This window comes from Oreochromis niloticus, linkage group LG11, assembly GCF_001858045.2.
Source record: "Oreochromis niloticus isolate F11D_XX linkage group LG11, O_niloticus_UMD_NMBU, whole genome shotgun sequence".
NCBI lineage: Eukaryota > Metazoa > Chordata > Actinopteri > Cichliformes > Cichlidae > Oreochromis > Oreochromis niloticus.
The window spans coordinates 37,425,353-37,442,502 of NC_031976.2; the positions used below are offsets into that span (position 1 = coordinate 37,425,353).

The 17,150-nt window shown below is 45.0% G+C and overlaps 1 protein-coding gene across 1 annotated transcript; it reads right to left on the bottom strand.

The window, feature by feature from the left end:
* Nucleotides 1-2,701: 2,701 nt before the first annotated feature.
* On the bottom strand, nucleotides 2,702-14,416 carry LOC109204143 (collagen alpha-1(XII) chain-like). The gene is made up of 11 exons (XM_019364428.2): nucleotides 14,285-14,416; nucleotides 12,622-12,687; nucleotides 11,096-11,149; nucleotides 10,468-10,503; nucleotides 10,338-10,400; nucleotides 9,065-9,127; nucleotides 8,358-8,487; nucleotides 7,985-8,047; nucleotides 4,101-4,248; nucleotides 3,952-4,002; nucleotides 2,702-2,787 (listed from the first exon to the last, which is right to left on the bottom strand). The coding sequence occupies exons 1-7, from the start codon at nucleotides 14,369-14,371 to the stop codon at nucleotides 8,416-8,418; spliced, it is 441 nt and encodes a 146-aa protein (XP_019219973.1). The 5' UTR covers nucleotides 14,372-14,416; the 3' UTR covers nucleotides 2,702-2,787; nucleotides 3,952-4,002; nucleotides 4,101-4,248; nucleotides 7,985-8,047; nucleotides 8,358-8,415.
* Nucleotides 14,417-17,150: the final 2,734 nt, after the last annotated feature.

A 17,150-nucleotide genomic window follows, 5' to 3' on the forward strand; every position in this document is an offset into this window, starting at 1 on the left:
TTGTCCCGGGTCATTTACTTCATTTTCTCCAATCATACTCAATGACTTAATTGCAGTAATAGGTAAAATGAAATCCTCATCATGCTCCTTAGATATATTACCTCCCTCTGTCCTGTCTGGGACTCTCACCAGCATTGGTCCCACACTTCTATACATCATCAACAATTCACTGAGGCAAGGCTGCGTTCCGTCCTATTTTAAACATGCTGAGGTAACCCCTCTGTTAAAAAACAGAATCTAGATCCTACCTCCCCTAGTAGTTATCGTCCTATTTCAAGATTGCCATTTATAAGTAAATTACTAGAAAAAATTGTAGAAAACCAGTTCAGGTCCTACTATGCCGATTGCAGATTTTTGACCCTTTTCAGTCTGGCTTTCAAAAGCAGCACTCTACAGAGACCGCTCTCTTAAGGGTCCATAATGATCTACTAATGGCATCTGATGCAGGAAATTGTTCCGTGATCATTTTGCTAGATCTCAGCGCAGCCTTCGATACCATCCTACAAAATCCTACTCAACAGTTTGAAGGTTCTGGCTGGTATATCTGGCACCGCCTTAGACTGGTTTTCTTCCTACATCAGACAGGACCTTTTCTGTTAGGACTGATAGGTTCTCCTCTAACACTGCTGCCCTGACCTGCGGGGTTCCACAGGGTTCAGTTTTGGGTCCATTGTTATTTTCTTTTTATATGCTTCCTTTAGCTGGCATTATTCAGTCTTTTAGTGACCTGTCTTATCATTTCTATGCCGCTGACATTCAGCTGTATATGTCCTTTAAGCCTCATCAGCTGGATAGGCTGTCCACCCTAGTCCAGTGTTTAACTCAAATCTCTGATTGGCTTTCTAACAATTACCTTGTTTTAAACATGAACAAGACAGAGACCATGATCATAGCTCCTCCTGATCTATATTCTAAAATCAGTCAGGTTCTTCAATCAATCAATCAATCAATCAATCAATCAAAGCTTTATTCGTCACATGCAGGTTGCCCTGCAGTGAAATGGGACCCCCCCGACCTTACACATACAACACAGACATTACATGGGGATACAGGTCGGAGATTGGTAGCATTAGAGAAAAACATTGAAATGTACATTACAATGGGAAAGTACAAGAGGAAAAAAAGAGACCCCTACTCATGCTGTGCTTCCATGGTAGGACAGCATGAGAACAGGAAACAAAAAAAACTCCTCTGCACAAAAAAGCACATGAATGTCCACAGCACAACATTATGAAGGACATGACAAGCCACGGGGTTGGGTGGGGGGTGAGGAGTCATCCGAAGCGAACACAGCAGCCGCCCTGCACAGCGCTATCATTCCAGCGCGGCACATAGACCCGCCGTGTTCCCCCGCAGGAAACAAGCATCGAAGGCGTTTGGAAAGGGAGGGGGATCAGTGTATGCTTATCAGTGTAAGTGTATGTGTATGCGTGTCCATAGTTCAGCGGAGACAGTGTCCTTCGCCCTGCCAGGCTAAGTAAACAGTCTACCAGCCAACCCAGGTGGCCTTGCATGGGATGGGAAGGAACAGTCTCAACATAGTCGTTATCAGGGATTGTTTTGAGTGACAGGAGAATGGCGGCTAAGCTGTCATCCCTGTTGGACAACATCTCCCACCCCATGCATGAGACTGTGACAGCACTGAGCAGCTCCTTCAGTGGGAGACTGCGGCACCCACGGTGTGGGACGGAGAGATTTCGCAGGTCTTTCCTCCCCACTGCTGTCAGACTCCACAACAAAGACTTTAACTGATCAAACACACACATCCACACATGTGCAATAACACAAATGTCCAATAATCTTTCTGGCAACCGTTGTATTTTTCACTCAGTTGTATATAGCATTTGTATTCTATTTTTATCCTATTGTATATTTTATTCTATTTTATTCTACTGTATATAGTATTTTATTTTATTCTAATTGTCCTTCATAACTTTTGCACTGTCCACTTCCTGCTGTGACAAAACAAATTTCCCACGTGTGGGACTAATAAAGGTTATCTTATCTTATCTTATCTTATCTTATCTTTTGATCGGCTCCAGCCTTGAGCCCGCAGCTGGTGCTGGAGGGGTAGCCACATTATGATTGCGATTTTCTTCCAACAACTCATGAGAATTTCGAGCTGTTTCTTTTAGCACTCCGACACTGGTCCCTCCATCACCCGTTGGATAGCTGCGAGTTTTTCCATGATGTTATTTACCTTCAATTCCGTGATCTTGTCATTCTTTTGCTCACAGATCAGATTCTGAGACCTCGCGACCGCAGCCAACTGATCCGTGATGTATTCCAACTTCCGCCCATAGTTGTTGATTTCAGCGGATTCTTCCCTGATGTATCCCAATATCCGCTCAGAGATGTTATTCTGAGTATTCACTGCAGCCGCAATTGCCTCCAAGCTCTTGACCATGTCCCTGTCTGTGAGCCCTTTCTTAAAACCCGCACCTCGTCCCGTCAATTCAATCTCAGCGGGCAGCTTTGTGGCGGTTTGGACAGCCGGTTCCGCTTTCTTAATTCTCTGATAAGCCAGGGCCAAGCCAGCTCCGATCAGCAAGAACCCTGTTATCATGGTTCCGAATAGGTAGATATCTTCAGCGTCCTCGATCGACAGTCCCGCCAGGCACACGATCCTCCATTTCTGCCACCCGTCCATCGTGTATCCGGCAGGGAAGGTCCCTCCAGGGCACTCGGGTCTCCCGAGCCCAGACTTCTCGTTGAGAAGAGGGTGTCAATAGCATTCAGAGACCAGTTGATCAAATCCATAGTTCTCTTTAGGTTTTTAGACACAGACTGTGAGAGAGTGTTCCAGGGAAGTGAAAGAAAAAAAACACGAGACAAGACAAGGACATAAGCAGCTAAGCAGGGAAGATAGGGGAAAGGAGGAGAGGAGAAAAAGTGCGACCGTCTTCGCTGAGAGCCCCTTTCTGTTCTTCTGCTAAGCCAAATATTCAAAATCTTGGAGTAATATTTGACTCTTCTTTGGGCCTTGACTCACACGTAAAATCTCTGTCTCGTTCCTGTTTCTTTCATTTAAGGAATATTTCTAAACTGCAACATATGGTCTCCTTAGCTGAACTGGAAAAAAATTGTCCATGCATTTGTGTCATCGCGTTTAGATTATTGTAATTCCCTGTTTACCAGCTTGGATAAATCATCTCTTTCTCGCCTCCAAGCTGCAAAATGGAAAACGCAGCAGCCAGACTACTAACTCGCTCTAGCGAGCGAGCTCACATCACTCCTATTTTATGTTCTTTACATTGGCTCCCAGTAGATTTTAGAATTCGTTTTAAAATTATTGTTTTAACGTACAGAGCACTAAATGGCCAAGCCCCACATTATTTATCCAAGCTTCTCACAAAATACACTGCTGCTCGTCGTCTCCGCTCTCAGACTCAGAGTTTGTTGGTTGCTCCCTGAACACGACTGAAGACGAAAGGGGGCGGAGCCTTTCAGTCTGTGGCACCACGGCTGTGGAACAGTCTACCTCTACAACTACGTGTGGTTGACTCTGAGGAATCCTTTAAAAAACAGTTAAAAACTTTACTGTTTAAACAAGCTTGCTGTTGACCAATGCTTTTTACATTTTTATATTTTTAATTTACATTTAAACTCTATATTGTGTATATTGTGCATTTTGCTATTTATCGTACTGTTTATTTTAATCTTTGTGTGCAGCGCTTTGTGACTACCTGTCTATGAAAAACGCTTAACTTAAAAAAACAACAACTTTAAACCGTATGTCTGCCTTGAAATGTCACTGGAGATGAACAGAACTCATAACTAGGTAACTCATAATCACAGGAACTTGCTGTCATATTTCTATTTTATGTTTCTTCTGGTTTTCCATTAATTGAAGTGACTTAATTAGCTGATGAACAGCAGAACAATAAACAGATTCACAATGTAAGTTGGTGGAAACAAGTGATCATTTTAAATCGTAAAGAGTGGGTCTACCTTAGTGCCTTTAGTTCCTTGAAGTCCAAATCCATCTCTGCCATTTAGACCCTGAACACAGACAGAAACATGGAAGAGTGAGTGTGTGATTATAAATAAGAACGAGCACACACTGATGAGAAGTGGGCTAATGGAATAAGGAGGCATACGTGGGCAGGAGATGAGAACAGGGCGCTGTTGGAAAGCTCTTACGCAGGTAACCCCAGCAGGTCAGGAGGAAGACATCATCACCCCACCTGAGATGAGTACCAAGCCCCAAGTATGACAGAAGGAGTGTTGAGTGTGAGAAGAACTGACCTGAAAGAAACCAACCAGATTATCTACACCATGGCACCAGTGAACACGGAGATGCTTGGCTACAAGATGACAGCCACAAGGAGCAGTACCCTCCCTGGGGAAGGACACTAGAGGCTAAGATAAAGGTAGCACAGAGGGAAGTTAACCAACTAGAGCTGCAGAAAGGTGCGATGAAGAAAGGGGTACCTAAGAAGTTTAGCAAGCTGTCCATACAAGATGTGTTGGAAATTGCCAAGCAAAGACTCACAGCCTTGGCCAGTGGATTGAAGCGGTACACCAGAGAGATCGAAGATAGAAGAATAAACTAGCTGTTCTCCACAGAACCATCCAAGGTGTACTCTCAGTGGCAGGGGAACAATATGAGAACAGCACCACCAAGGCTGGAGACAGAGCTATACTGGAAGAGTATATGGGAGAAGGACACAACCCATAACAGCAATGCTCAGTGGCTAGTGGATCTAAGAGCAGAGCATGGCAACCTCCCTGAACAGGGTCCTGTAACCATCACAGTGGCAGATATCCAAGAAAGGGTCTCCAGTATGAAGAGTTGGACAGCACCAGGGCTTGATTCATGCCTACTGGCTGAAGAAGCGGATGCACTCCATGAGTGTCTGGCAGCACAAATGAGTGGTCTGCTAATCAAGGAGACACATCAGGAATGGCTAACTGAAGGCCGGCCAAAGGAGGCGATAGAAGCCAGGGTGCAAGATGCCAGCAGGCAGGGCATACATGGAACGCCATAACCAAGTGGCCGGCATAGTGTACAGGAACATCTGTGCCGAGTATAACCTGGAAGTCCCGAGGTCAAAATGGGAGACGCCCCCAAGGGTGGTGTAGAATGACCGAGCTAAGATCCTGTGGGACTTCCAGATACAGACGGACAAACTGGTGATGGCTAACCAACTGGACATAGTGGTGGTAGACAAACAGAAGGAGACGGCCGTAGTGATCGATGTAGCGGTTCCGAATGACAGCAACATCAGGAAGAAGGAACACAAGAAGCTGGAGAAATACCAAGGGCTCAGAGAAGAGATCGAGAAAATGTGGAGGGTGAAGGTAACAGTGTTCCCAGTGGTAATTGGAGCACTAGGCGAGTGGCTCCAGCAGATCCCAGGAACAACATCGGAGATCTCTGTCCAGAAGAGCGCAGTCCTGGGAACAGCTAAGATACTGCACAGGACCCTCAAGCTCCCAGGCCTCTGGTAGAGGACCCACAGGGGCAAGGACTTAAAAACAAAAAAAGTCTTATATTTTAGATTCCTGTGAGTAGCTGCCCACCTTTGACAGCGCTGCAAACCCTCGGCCATCTCTCAATGAGCTTCATGATGTCATCACCTGAAATAGTTTCACCTCACAGGTGAGCCTGTCAGGGTTCATTTGTGGAGTTTCTTGCCTTCTTAATGGGGTTTGTACCATCAGTTGTGTTGTGCAGAAGTCAGGTTGGTGCACAGCTGACAGCTCTATTTGACAACTGTTAGAATTCATATTATGGCAAGAACCAATCAGCTCAGTAAAGAGAAACAACAGCCCATCATTACTTTAAGAACTGAAGGTCAGTCAGTCCAGAACACTGTTAAAACTTTGAATGTGTCCAAGTGCAGTCCCAAAAACCATCAAGCACTATGCGGAAGGCGGCAGCGGCGGCGGCGACACCATTCAGGAGGCTGAAGCTGAGGCTGGACCAGGCGAGGCTGAAGCTGATGCTGCAGGCGTGGATGAGGACGCTGACGCTGCAGGTGAGGATGAAGCTGCTGCTGCAGGCGAGGAGAACCAGCAGGCACGTGGGCCTCCAGCACACACGGAGCAGAACCAGCACACATGTGGGCCTCTGGCACACACAGAGCAGACTGCAGCTGCGCAGAGCACTGACCCTGCTCAGGCAGCGACAGCCGGGTGCAGTCCTTATCTGGCTTCTTAGCCTCCAGGGGTCCAGAGTCAGCTGAGGTCTGTAATTCCTCCTCTGGGGAGGCCCTGGAGCAAGTAACAGTCTCTAAACTAGCCAGTTCATGAGGAAATATTTCAGTATTAATATGTTTGTCTCTCTGCTCAGAGTGAGTGCTAGAAAAACAGTCCAAAATGGGCAGTGTAGGCACAGCCTCCTGAAGAGGGGCAAGTCAAGACTGTGACTGAGCAATTAACTGAGCTACTGACTGAGCTATAGACTGTAATAAAGGTTGCAGTGATGCTAGTTGTGATGGTGGCTGAGTAGCTGACAGAACTGAAGACTGAGCTACAGGTAGCGGGGCTGAAGACTGAGCTACAGGTAGCGGGGCTGATTGTGGTGGAAGTGTAGACTGAGCTAGCGATGACACAGAAGACTGAACAGAGAGCGACTGAAGTTGAGGTGAAAGTGATGGTGGAGTTGGCGACTGAGCTACAGGCCGGACGGCCAACTGGGCTATAGGCAGCGGGGACACTGGAAACTGAGCTGAAGGTGACTGCTGAGCAGGTAACTGAGCTGAAGGTGACTGCTGAGCAGGTAACTGAGCTGAAGGTGGCCGGGCAGCTGACTGAAAAAACATAGCCCAAGAATAAACAATTCCAGATGAAACAGTCTTAACTCCTGGGTCCGAAGGAACATCAGGAGCACAGTCTTTTGAACCCAGGGGTAAATGGTAAATGGCCTGTATTTATATAGCGCTTTTCTAGTCCCTAAGGACCCCAAAGCGCTTTACATATCCAGTCATTCACCCATTCACACACACATTCACACACTGGTGATGGCAAGCTACGTTGTAGCCACAGCCACCCTGGGGCAAATAGCAAAGCTGAAGCCTGTTTTGTCCAGACGTGACATGGAGATGGTAATAGATGCCTTTATTTCAACTCGGCTTGATTACTGTAATGCACTTTATCTTGGAGTCAGCCAAGGGTCTCTTGCTCGTCTTCAGCTTGTTCAAAATGCTGCTGCCCGCCTCTTGACTCTTACCCACAGGCATGAACATGTAACACCTATCTTGTCCTCTCTTCACTGGCTTCCTGTTCATCACAGAATTAATTTCAAAGTCCTAATGCTGGTTTATAAATGCCTTAATGGTCTCGCTCCCCCATACCTTTCCGAGTTACTTCACCCTTATATTCCTTCACGGACCCTCAGATCAGCTGACCAGCTGCTGTTGGTTGTCCCAAAATCAAGGCTCAAATGCAGAGGAGAGCGAGCCTTTTCAATTATGGCCCCAAAACTTTGGAATACGCTGCCTTTAAATATTAGACGAGCATCTTCGTTTCCTGTTTTTAAAACGCTTTTGAAAACACACCTTTTTTCGATAATGTTCAGACTGGCGTGAGTTGATATTTATATATGTGTTGTGTTTATATTGATAGTTTATGTGTTTTATTATGTTTTATGTAAGTGTCAGTGGTTTTATCTTGTGTTTTACACTTTGTTTTTGTACAGCACAAACCTTTTCTTTTTAAATGTGCTATATAAATAAATTGGATTTGGATTTAACACACTGTTTACTGCAACAGCTACACCCTTCTTGCACATGTTCTTTCAGCTATTTATTAATAAGTGACTTTTATGTATATATATGCCTGTATATATTGTGCTATTCTTAGTTCGTGTATTGTCTGTCTTTGTTAATGTTTGTTTATAATGGAGCACTGTAACGAAAAATAATTTCCCCTGGGGATCAATAAAGTATTCTGATTCTGATTGATTCAGTGAGAATCTACAATGTAAATAGTCATGACAATAAAGAAAAACCATTAAATGAGACGTTAAATTCCCTACCGGCATTCCTCTGGGTCCCTGTGATCCAGAATTACCCTTCACACCTGGATCTCCTGGTTGGCCCTTAAACAACAACAGATTATTCAAAACTTTTAAAAACCATCTGCTCTCATATGTTAATATGTGTGAACATTATATTGAACTGGGAACTTCAGATACAGGAAGTGTTTATGTGCTGTTGGCTTTCTCTGTTGTAAACGAACAGGAGGTACTTCGACATCATTTAAAGGAAAGATACAGAAACCACTGTCTGACTGAAGAGAGTCAGCTGTAACCATACTCAGTTCTAAAAACCTAAAAACACAGTCACTTTTACAGCTGGGTGCCATCAGAACTCAGTCACTGACGAGGCATAGGAAGTGATGTCACACACCTTCTGTCCAATACGTCCACGACCTCCAGCTGGCCCTGGTTCTCCAACTGATCCATGTTTACCCTGCAGGTGTCACGCCCGGTGTGGCAGGCGTGTGGAGTTTGTAGAGAGGACCCAAAAGGCGGCAGCTCTGGTGCAGGTGAGTATTTATTTACAGGAGTGGGTACAAACAGCAATGGCGGGTGAACATGAAACCGGAAAACCTAAACTGGGTAAAACTAACAAAACAAACCAGAAACGAAGGTGCAGGAAGGTCCGGGGAAATACAAACGGAGAGACGCATGGAGACTGAGGGGAAACAACACAGACGAACCAGCAACGAGGACGAGTGAACACACACAATAAATACACACCAGTAATCAGGGGGATGGGAAACAGGAGGGAACACACCTGGGAGACATAACAGCTGACGAGGTGGGGGAACGTCAACAGGACACTCTGACATAAGACAAAGACCTTCAAAATAAAACAGGAACACATACATGTAAAGACACGGACTAACCACAGGAATGCTCGGCAGAAAAGCATGAACACAAACCGAGGAGGAACAGAAACCATAGTACCATAATAGAAAACACAAAACACTGGGTCAAAAGGACCCAGGATCATGACAGCAGGAGGAACAGTTCACACTCTATTAACATCATGAGCAGTGATACTGTTTAAATCAGTCACTATAGGCTGCACAGATGAAGTGACGCACTCACCTGAGATCCTGGAAAACCAGGCATTCCTTTGGGTCCAGGTTGGCCGCTGTTCCCCCCGTCTCCCTGCAACAACACTGATGCCTGATTACGAGTGTATATCATTGTCATCAATCTGAATGAATGAAATGAATTTATATCATTTCTTAGAAAATATTTAAAGTTGCGTCCATACCTTTGGGACAGTGATTAAAATGTGACTAAAGTGCAGACTTTCAGCTTTGACTCACAGTGTTTATCAGAGGTTTTATTTTCTATTCACTGTTTATTAACTGTTTTATTAACTGTTCAGGAATTTCAGACATTTTTATGCACAGCATCCCATTTTCGGGGGCCCAGAAGTAATTAGACAAACTTTTTGCCCAGAAGTAATTGGACTTGGGATTGCTTTTAAAACTTGAACTGGGAATCCGGCCTGAAGTCTGGAACCCATGCAGATCGGCTCCACAAGGATCCTGTTTCCTCCCTTGAGGTTCTCTACAGGCCTTTACTGTTTTTTTGTGGGACTCTCTGCTTTCAGTTTTATCTTTAGTAACTGAAAAGCTGCTCTGTTGGGCTGACATCATGTGATTCTCCCATATCTTTGGCTTGAGCAACTCTTGGGGTGCTCCTGCAGTTTGCTTTGGCTCATTTTCCAGCTGCTCTGTGAAGCTCAGTCTGACTGTTGCATTGGTCTGAATGTGAGCCGAGTTTAGCCCTGAACGCTTCACAGCTCATCCTGCTGCTCCCATTACATCATCAATAAGCACCAGTGAGCCAGCTGAAAGTCTGCACTTTAACGGCATGTTCACTGTGTGATTTAAAATCCATCGATCGTAGTGATGTACCAAAGCAAAAATAGTACACACATATATATACATATATATGTGTGTGTGTGTGTGTGTGTGTGTGTGTATATAATTATAAAAGTAATTGAACAATGTAACTATAATATTAAGTAGAAGTGGTATGTCACAGTCTTTGTTCCAAGTTTTACTTCTCATTTAAACCGCACGCATAAACACCTCCAGTGAATTTCTCTGGAAGTCTCTTTATGAGCCAAGTCCAACAGCTACACCACGCTGGGGTTAAACACTTAACTGATGCCAAGGATCATTATTCATGAGAACTCTGAAGGACTAAATGTGTGCAGCTGCTCTGAATGAGCCTTCAGTGATTGCTCCCTGGATGAGAAGTAGAGTAAAAAAGTAGTTAAAGACAGAAGTCCATATATCCACAGGAGGAATATGGGACCAGTGAGGGTGAGCGTACCGTCACGACAGGACTTAACTCTCACCTGTGGCCCAGCAGCACCTGGGATACCGGGAGGTCCTCGGGTTCCTCTCTCACCAGGTGACCCCTGCAAACAGAGTCAGATGTCTGTGTACAGTCACAGATATACTGTGTAATCCTTGATCTTCTCCTACCTTCTCACCACTGGGACCTCTTCTTCCATTACGACCCTGCACAAGAAATAAAAAACATAAATCAAATGTATTTATTAACAGCGTCCTAAACCAGAGCTTCACAAAAAAAACTAAATAAAAGTCTTAAAAATATTTAAAGTTGTGTCTGTACGTTTAAGGCAACAGATTAAAATGTGACTGAAGACTTTCAGCTTCGGTTTATCAAAGGTTTTATTAACTGTTCAGGGATCCCAGACATTTTCATGCACAGCCTCCCATTTTTAAAAGCTTTAAAAGTAATTGGAAAAACCAACACTTTAAATATAAGTTTTTAAACTTGGATGAAAATCCAGTGACTGCCTGAAGTGTGGAACACATCGTCTCCACAACAGTCCTGCAAAAAACCAAAAAGCTTTTTACTATCAGTGCTTTTAATCGATAACATGTGCTGGGATTATGTGATCAATTTGTTTTAGTCTGAACTTTAAATGAACATTTGAATTAAAGTCGACAGGCATTATTTATACTGTCGTATACCTGTATACCCGAGTCTCTGTATGAGGATCACTGCTCTCCTGATTGCATGCCTCATGAAAACAGCTTTTCTTAGAAACAGAAGAACGTTTATCTAAGAAATCAGAAATCTCACCAGGTTTCCATCGAGTCCACCGTCACCCCCGTACCCGTCTGGACCAGGATCACCCTGTGGATTAGAAAACATTGTGATAAGTCCTCCTCTGGGTAGGTAGAGTGTGAGTTGGACTGGCAGATCAGTGCGGCATCAGCAGTAATTTGGGCATTATACCAGACTGTGGTGATGAAGCAAGAGCTGAGCCAACCGTCATGAAACGACTGAAAGTGTAAAGCTGAAAATACAACTTAGCAGGGTGGCTGGGTGAGGAGCTCCTGATTAGGTCATCTATTTAGGATGCTTCCTGGACACCGCTTATTGGAAGTTTTCCAAATATGCTCAACTGAGAGGAATACCGGCAGACCCAGAACCAATGAGAGAGATTATATAGCTCCTCTTGCCTGGGAATGTCTTATACGTTCCCAGGAGGAACTGGAAAATGTGTCTGGGGAGAAGCCTACTGACGCCGTGGCCTGACTTCAGATAAGCAGAAGATTCCCATATGGAAAAGATATATATATAAATCTTAGATCTGTCTTGTGTGAAACTTGTATGAAAAGCATACAAGAGTGAAAACAGATATAAGATCCCTTGAAAAATTATATAAATGAAACTTGTATGTATTGGATACTTACTAAAACAATATATGAAAGTAATGAGAAAGTGGCCACTTTCATGAGTAAATCATGTAAGCCTTATATTACTCACTATATGAAGTAGGCCACATCTTATGCAAGTCTTTTATAAGTTTTTACTATTTCATTTCCATATGGGTTGATAGACCTCAAGTGAAAAGTCCTTCCTCGGGGTGTTTTCATCCAAGGAATGTGTTTAGGAGAAACACGGGATGTAAGCTTTTAGCAAACTGAGTTTGGAAATACACATCACAGCGGTTAAATATCTCAAAGTTCGGTCCCAATCAGAGTGATTAATGACACAGGTTTGATGCTACACTGTTACATACAAGCTTTATAAATACCCAGAGTCGTCTGTGAGAGCTGCCAAAAACACTGAGAACAAACAAAAAGGCCCATGAATAAAAACCCTGTCAGACCCCAATACTTTGCATACTTAAGCCCACTTATGTGTCTAAAAGAAAACATCAGGAAACTCTTAAAGAACAAATATGTTTATACAAGAGGCCAAGTGGTTTGTAACTCCAAATCAGCCATCATGTAAGAGCATGAACGAGATGTCGTTTGTCTGATGAGCTCACCAGAAGAATTCCATCTCCAGCATCACTCACTGATCCAGATGGATGTAGAAAAATGAACTCAACTGTACTTTACAGTTCAGCCCCAACATTTAACTCTTTCTGTAAATAACTCTGAGACCCCAAAAGCTGCACTTCCTCTAATGTTCACTTAATGCTCCTAAAATGAGTTCCCTTTACAGCAGACACCTTCTCATGGAAATGCAGTTACCTCTGATCCCCAAAAACCCGACCATAAAGTCGTGGCTTCAAAGTACTACACCACCAACCAGTGGGTGATGTCATGGTCACTACTTCCATCTTTTACATGCAGAGTATGGATGTGCCTTACTGGTGTCCCTGGGCTGCCGGGGTCTCCTTTGGGTCCTGGTCTGGTGTTGTCGACACCCGGGGTGCCCTGTCAGACAAACACACAAATCCAGAGTCAGTGTTTGGTTCTTGAAGTGGAGCTTCCAGCTGTTTCCCAGCTGCCATCACAGTCAAATCCACCCATTTCCTCTAACATCAACTTTGAAGACAAAACGTTCATGATTGACTTGGATAAATGAGTTCATTATGTATTTTTCAGCTTTGCTTTCACTCGTTCTACATCGTTTAGATGCCCTTCAGTGTCGTACATGCACAACAACACTGTGGGTGCTCCTTACCAACTGTGCAGGAATATAAATGGTAGACAACAGAAATAAAGAACAAACAGGAGAAAGGTATACCGACAGTATAAATCTTTCCGAGTACTTCCTTGATTTTAGTTCTTGGTTCACGTTTCATTTTGTTCCCTTTAGTTCCCAGTCTGTGTCTTTGTCTCATCTCTGTGTGTTCCCTGTATGAAGCCAGTCTCGTCTCCCTGTGTTTCTTTACCGTTGGTCTTATATTGCCATTTCCTCGTCTCCTGTGCCTTGTGTTCAGTTTTTGCCACCGCGTTTCTTCCTCCAGTGTCAGTTTCCTTGTATTTAGTCTATTCACGTGTATGTTATCTTTCCATTTAGATAGTTAATTTCCATGTTTTATCCTTTTGTTTCCTTGTGAAATCAGTCGTGTCTGTTTACTTATGTCAAGTTCCTGCCTTTGCCTCTGTCTCAGTGTTATGGCTCCTGTTTTCTGTGTCATTACTCCTGATTAGACCCAGCTGTGTTCACAGCTGTCTCTCTAATCAAACTTGAGTGGCTCCCTCTGTCCGGCTTCAGCAGCGTTCAGTGGTTTCTAGTTTTAGTGTTTATTCCCAATTACATTTGAGTAAGAGTAAAGCTGCACTTTCAGTTTTTTATTTTGTGATTTTTGTTTCCTCTTTTCTTTGTTTGGTACTTTGGATATTAGACTCAAACTGCTCGCCTGTGTCATCTACTGTCAAAGTCTTGCGGTGGTCCAATCAGAGTCCAGAGCGCAGCTTGCCTGAGATGCTGTGGTGGATCTTCTCAAAGCTTTGCATAATCCTCAATGAACGCAACACTGTAAAGACGATTGGGCCAAAACTACTCGACAGTGATGAGAAAGACAGACGAAGTCACAGAGATAACCTTTACTTCAGGTTTCTGATGTTGAAGGTGGCTCCACAAGCTGCTGAAGGGCGGCCAGTTTCCACCATGTTTGTTTCATCACTTGTCACAATGAAATAACCGACCCAGCAGGGTCTATCTGATATCCTCGTGTTCCAGAATCAACACTGTACCTGACAACTCACACTGTTATGATGTCATAACTTTGCAACTTTGACAACCCCCCCGCACATGTACAGTCAGGAAAAACATCTAAAAAAAGGGTGTAGTGTAGAGTGAGGGTTAGGGTTTGTCATGTGGTGTGATGGCGTTTCCACGTTGCAAAACTATGACATCGCTACAGTGATTGGTGAACGTGCACCATCATTAGTTTCGTTGTATCAGCAGCACGATGATATCAGATCGTGTGACCTGAGGGGTTGCAGCTCTCGGACATGTGGACAGCTCTGACACTTCAGTGCTTTCACTCAAATGTTTAGAAACTAAAGCAGTGAAACTCACCGAATCCCCTCTTAGTCTCATCTCTGCTTTCCATCCCGCCTCACCTTTGGTCCCCGGGATACCGTGAGGAGGGTCAGAGGTCAACATCTCAGAGCTTGTCTTCCAAAAACCCAGCCCAGTTATAACACACAGAAATAACACAGAGAATCTGCAGCGATGATAACAATAAAATGAAACATGGAAATCATCTCATTAAGTAACAATGATCAGAGCTGAAGCACAAAACCAAAGAAACTTTGGGTGTTTTTTGTTTACTGGGTTTCCCGGCGGTCCTCGGTCTCCTCTCAGTCCACCGACTCCCGTCTCTCCCTGCAAACAAAACCAGAAGCAGGCGTCATCTCCTGCTCCTCTCTCCATGTCAGCTCCGACTTTATCTCGCTTCTTCTTCCACAGTCACGTGACATAAACCATCTCATCTTCAGACTGCAGATATGTTTAACACATTATTGGTGTTTATTATGGAATAAAGTTCCACGATATGTGAAAGAAGGAATACTTTGAGGACCTCCTCAATCCCACTGGCACGTCTTCCGTGGCGGAAGCAGAGTCTGGGGACGAAGGGGATGACCCGCCAATCTCTGGGGACGAGGTCACTGAGGCAGTTAAACAACTCCTTGGTGGCAGAACCCCTGGGGTGGACGAGGTCCGCCCCAAGTTCCTGAAGGCTCTGGATGTTGTAGGGCTGTCTTGGTTGACACGTCTCTACAATGTTGCGTGGAGATCAGGGGCAGTATCCCTGGACTGGCAGACGGGGTGGTGGTCCCCATCTTTAAGAAAGGGGACCGGAGGGTGTGTTCCAACTACAGGGGAATCACACTCCTCAGCCTCCCTGGGAAAGTCTATGCCAGGGTGCTGGAGAGGAGAGTTCGTCCGTTAGTCGAATCTTGGATACAGGAGGAACAATGTTTTCGGCCTAGTCCTGGAACACTGGATCAGCTCTTTATCCTCTCGAGGATACTTGAGGGTGCATGGGAGTTTGCCCAACCAGTCTACATGTGTTTTGTGGACTTGGAGAAGGCATTCGACTGTGTCCCTCGGGGGGTCCTGTGGGGGGGTGCTCCGGGAGTATGGGGTGTCTGGCCCATTGCTACGGGCCATTCAGTCCTTATACAATCGTTGCAAGACCTTGGTCCGCATAGCCGGCAAAAAGTCGGACTCGTTCCTGGTGAGTGATGGGCTCCGCCAGGGCTGCCCTTTGTCACCGAGTCTGTTCATAATTTTTATGGACAGAATTTTTAGGTGTAGCCAAGTGGCGGAAGGCCTTCACTTGGCTTTTTGCGGATGATGTGGTTCTGTTGGCTTCATCGGATGATGGCCTCCAGCTCGCCTTGGAACGGTTCGCAGCCGAGTGTGAAGCGGTGGGAATGAGAATCAGCACCTTCAAATCTGAGGCCATGATCCTCAGCCGGAAAAGGGTGGAGTGCCCACTCCGGGTCAGGGACGAGTTCCTGCCCCAAATGGAGGAGTTTAAGTATCTCGGGGTCTAGTTCGTTACGGGAGAAGGAAGATCGACAGACGGATTGGTGCAGCGGCTGCAGTGATGCGGACGCTGTATTGGTCCATTGTGGTGAAGAGAGAGCTGAGAGTGTAAAAGCAAAGCTCTCAATTTACCGGTCGATCTACGCCCCTACCCACACCTATGGTCACGAGCTGTGGGGAGTGACGGAAAGAACGAGATCGTGAATACAAGTAGTGGAAATGGGCTTCCTCCGAAGGGTGGCTGGCCTCTCCCTTAGAGATAGGGTGAGAAGTTCGGCCATTCGGGAGGGGCTCAGAGTAGAGCCGCTGCTCCTCCACATCGAAAGGAGCCAGTTGAGGTGGTTCGGGCATCTGACAAGGATGCCTCCTGGGGGCCTCCTGGGTGAGGTTTTCCGGGCATGTCCCACTGGGAGGAGGCCCCGGGGCAGACACAGGACACGCTGGAGAGATTATATCTCTCGGCTGGCCTGGGAACGCCTTGGCGGTTCCCCCTGATAAACTGGAGGAGGTGGCTGGGGAGAGGGAGGTCTGGGCTTCTCTTCTTGTGCTGCTGCCCCCGCGACCCGGCCCCGGATAAGCGGAAGAAAATGGATGGATGGATGGATGGATAGACTCTTGACCGTCTCCAGTCAGTCCAGAATGCTGTGGCAAGGCTTTTAACAAAGACACGAAAAAGGGAGCACATTACACCAGTTTTACGCTCATTACACTGGCTTCCAGTACATTTTAGAATTCATTTTAAAATCTCAGTACTGACTTTTAAAGCTTTGAATCATGTCGCTCCTGTCTATATTTCTTATCTTTTAGAAACTCACACTCCCTCTCGCAGCCTGAGATCATGTAATCAAAGGCTGTTGGTAGTCCTCCAAACACGTTTTAAAACCAGAGGTGATAGATCTTTTAGAGCTGTGGCCCCTAGGTTGTGGAATTCTCTCCCTCCATCTTTACGTTGCCTGGATTGTATTTATTCTTTTAAAGATCATCTTAAGACTTATTTATTTAGACTAACATTTAACTCTCTGGGGTCGACGGACGCACCGGCGCGTCAAAATCACATGACCAATTTAAGACGACACAGCTACAAGATGCAGTGACTCAGAGTCTCCATTTCAAATTGGGTCGAAAGTACAGACTTCAAACTATATACCAGTTTCTGAATTGTGTCGATGGGCCACGTAAAACCAGAGTTATGATAAAAAATACACGCGATGTTTTTTTCTGAACAAAACAGTGGTGTTTACAGCGGGAAGAACGGTAAAAACGGAGTTTTCTACAGACAGCCTAGCATACGCTCTCCGCTTGCGAGTGAAAAAAGAAAAAGAAAAAACACCCCTTCCCTATTGGTGTTAGAGTTTACCATGTCAGCCAATCAAAAAAAATGATATGG

Excerpts from the sequence above, each read along its gene's own strand:
- LOC109204143 (XM_019364428.2), bottom strand. The coding sequence starts at position 14,371 with ATGTTGACCTCTGACCCTCCTCACGGTATCCCGGGGACCAAAGGTGAG. Across the intron at positions 11,150-12,621 it reads CCGGCAGCCCAGGGACACCA|GGTGATCCTGGTCCAGACGG; the intron begins GTAAGGCACATC and ends TCTAATCCACAG. Across the intron at positions 9,128-10,337 it reads CAGGTGCTGCTGGGCCACAG|GGAGACGGGGGGAACAGCGG; the intron begins GTGAGAGTTAAG and ends GTGTTGTTGCAG.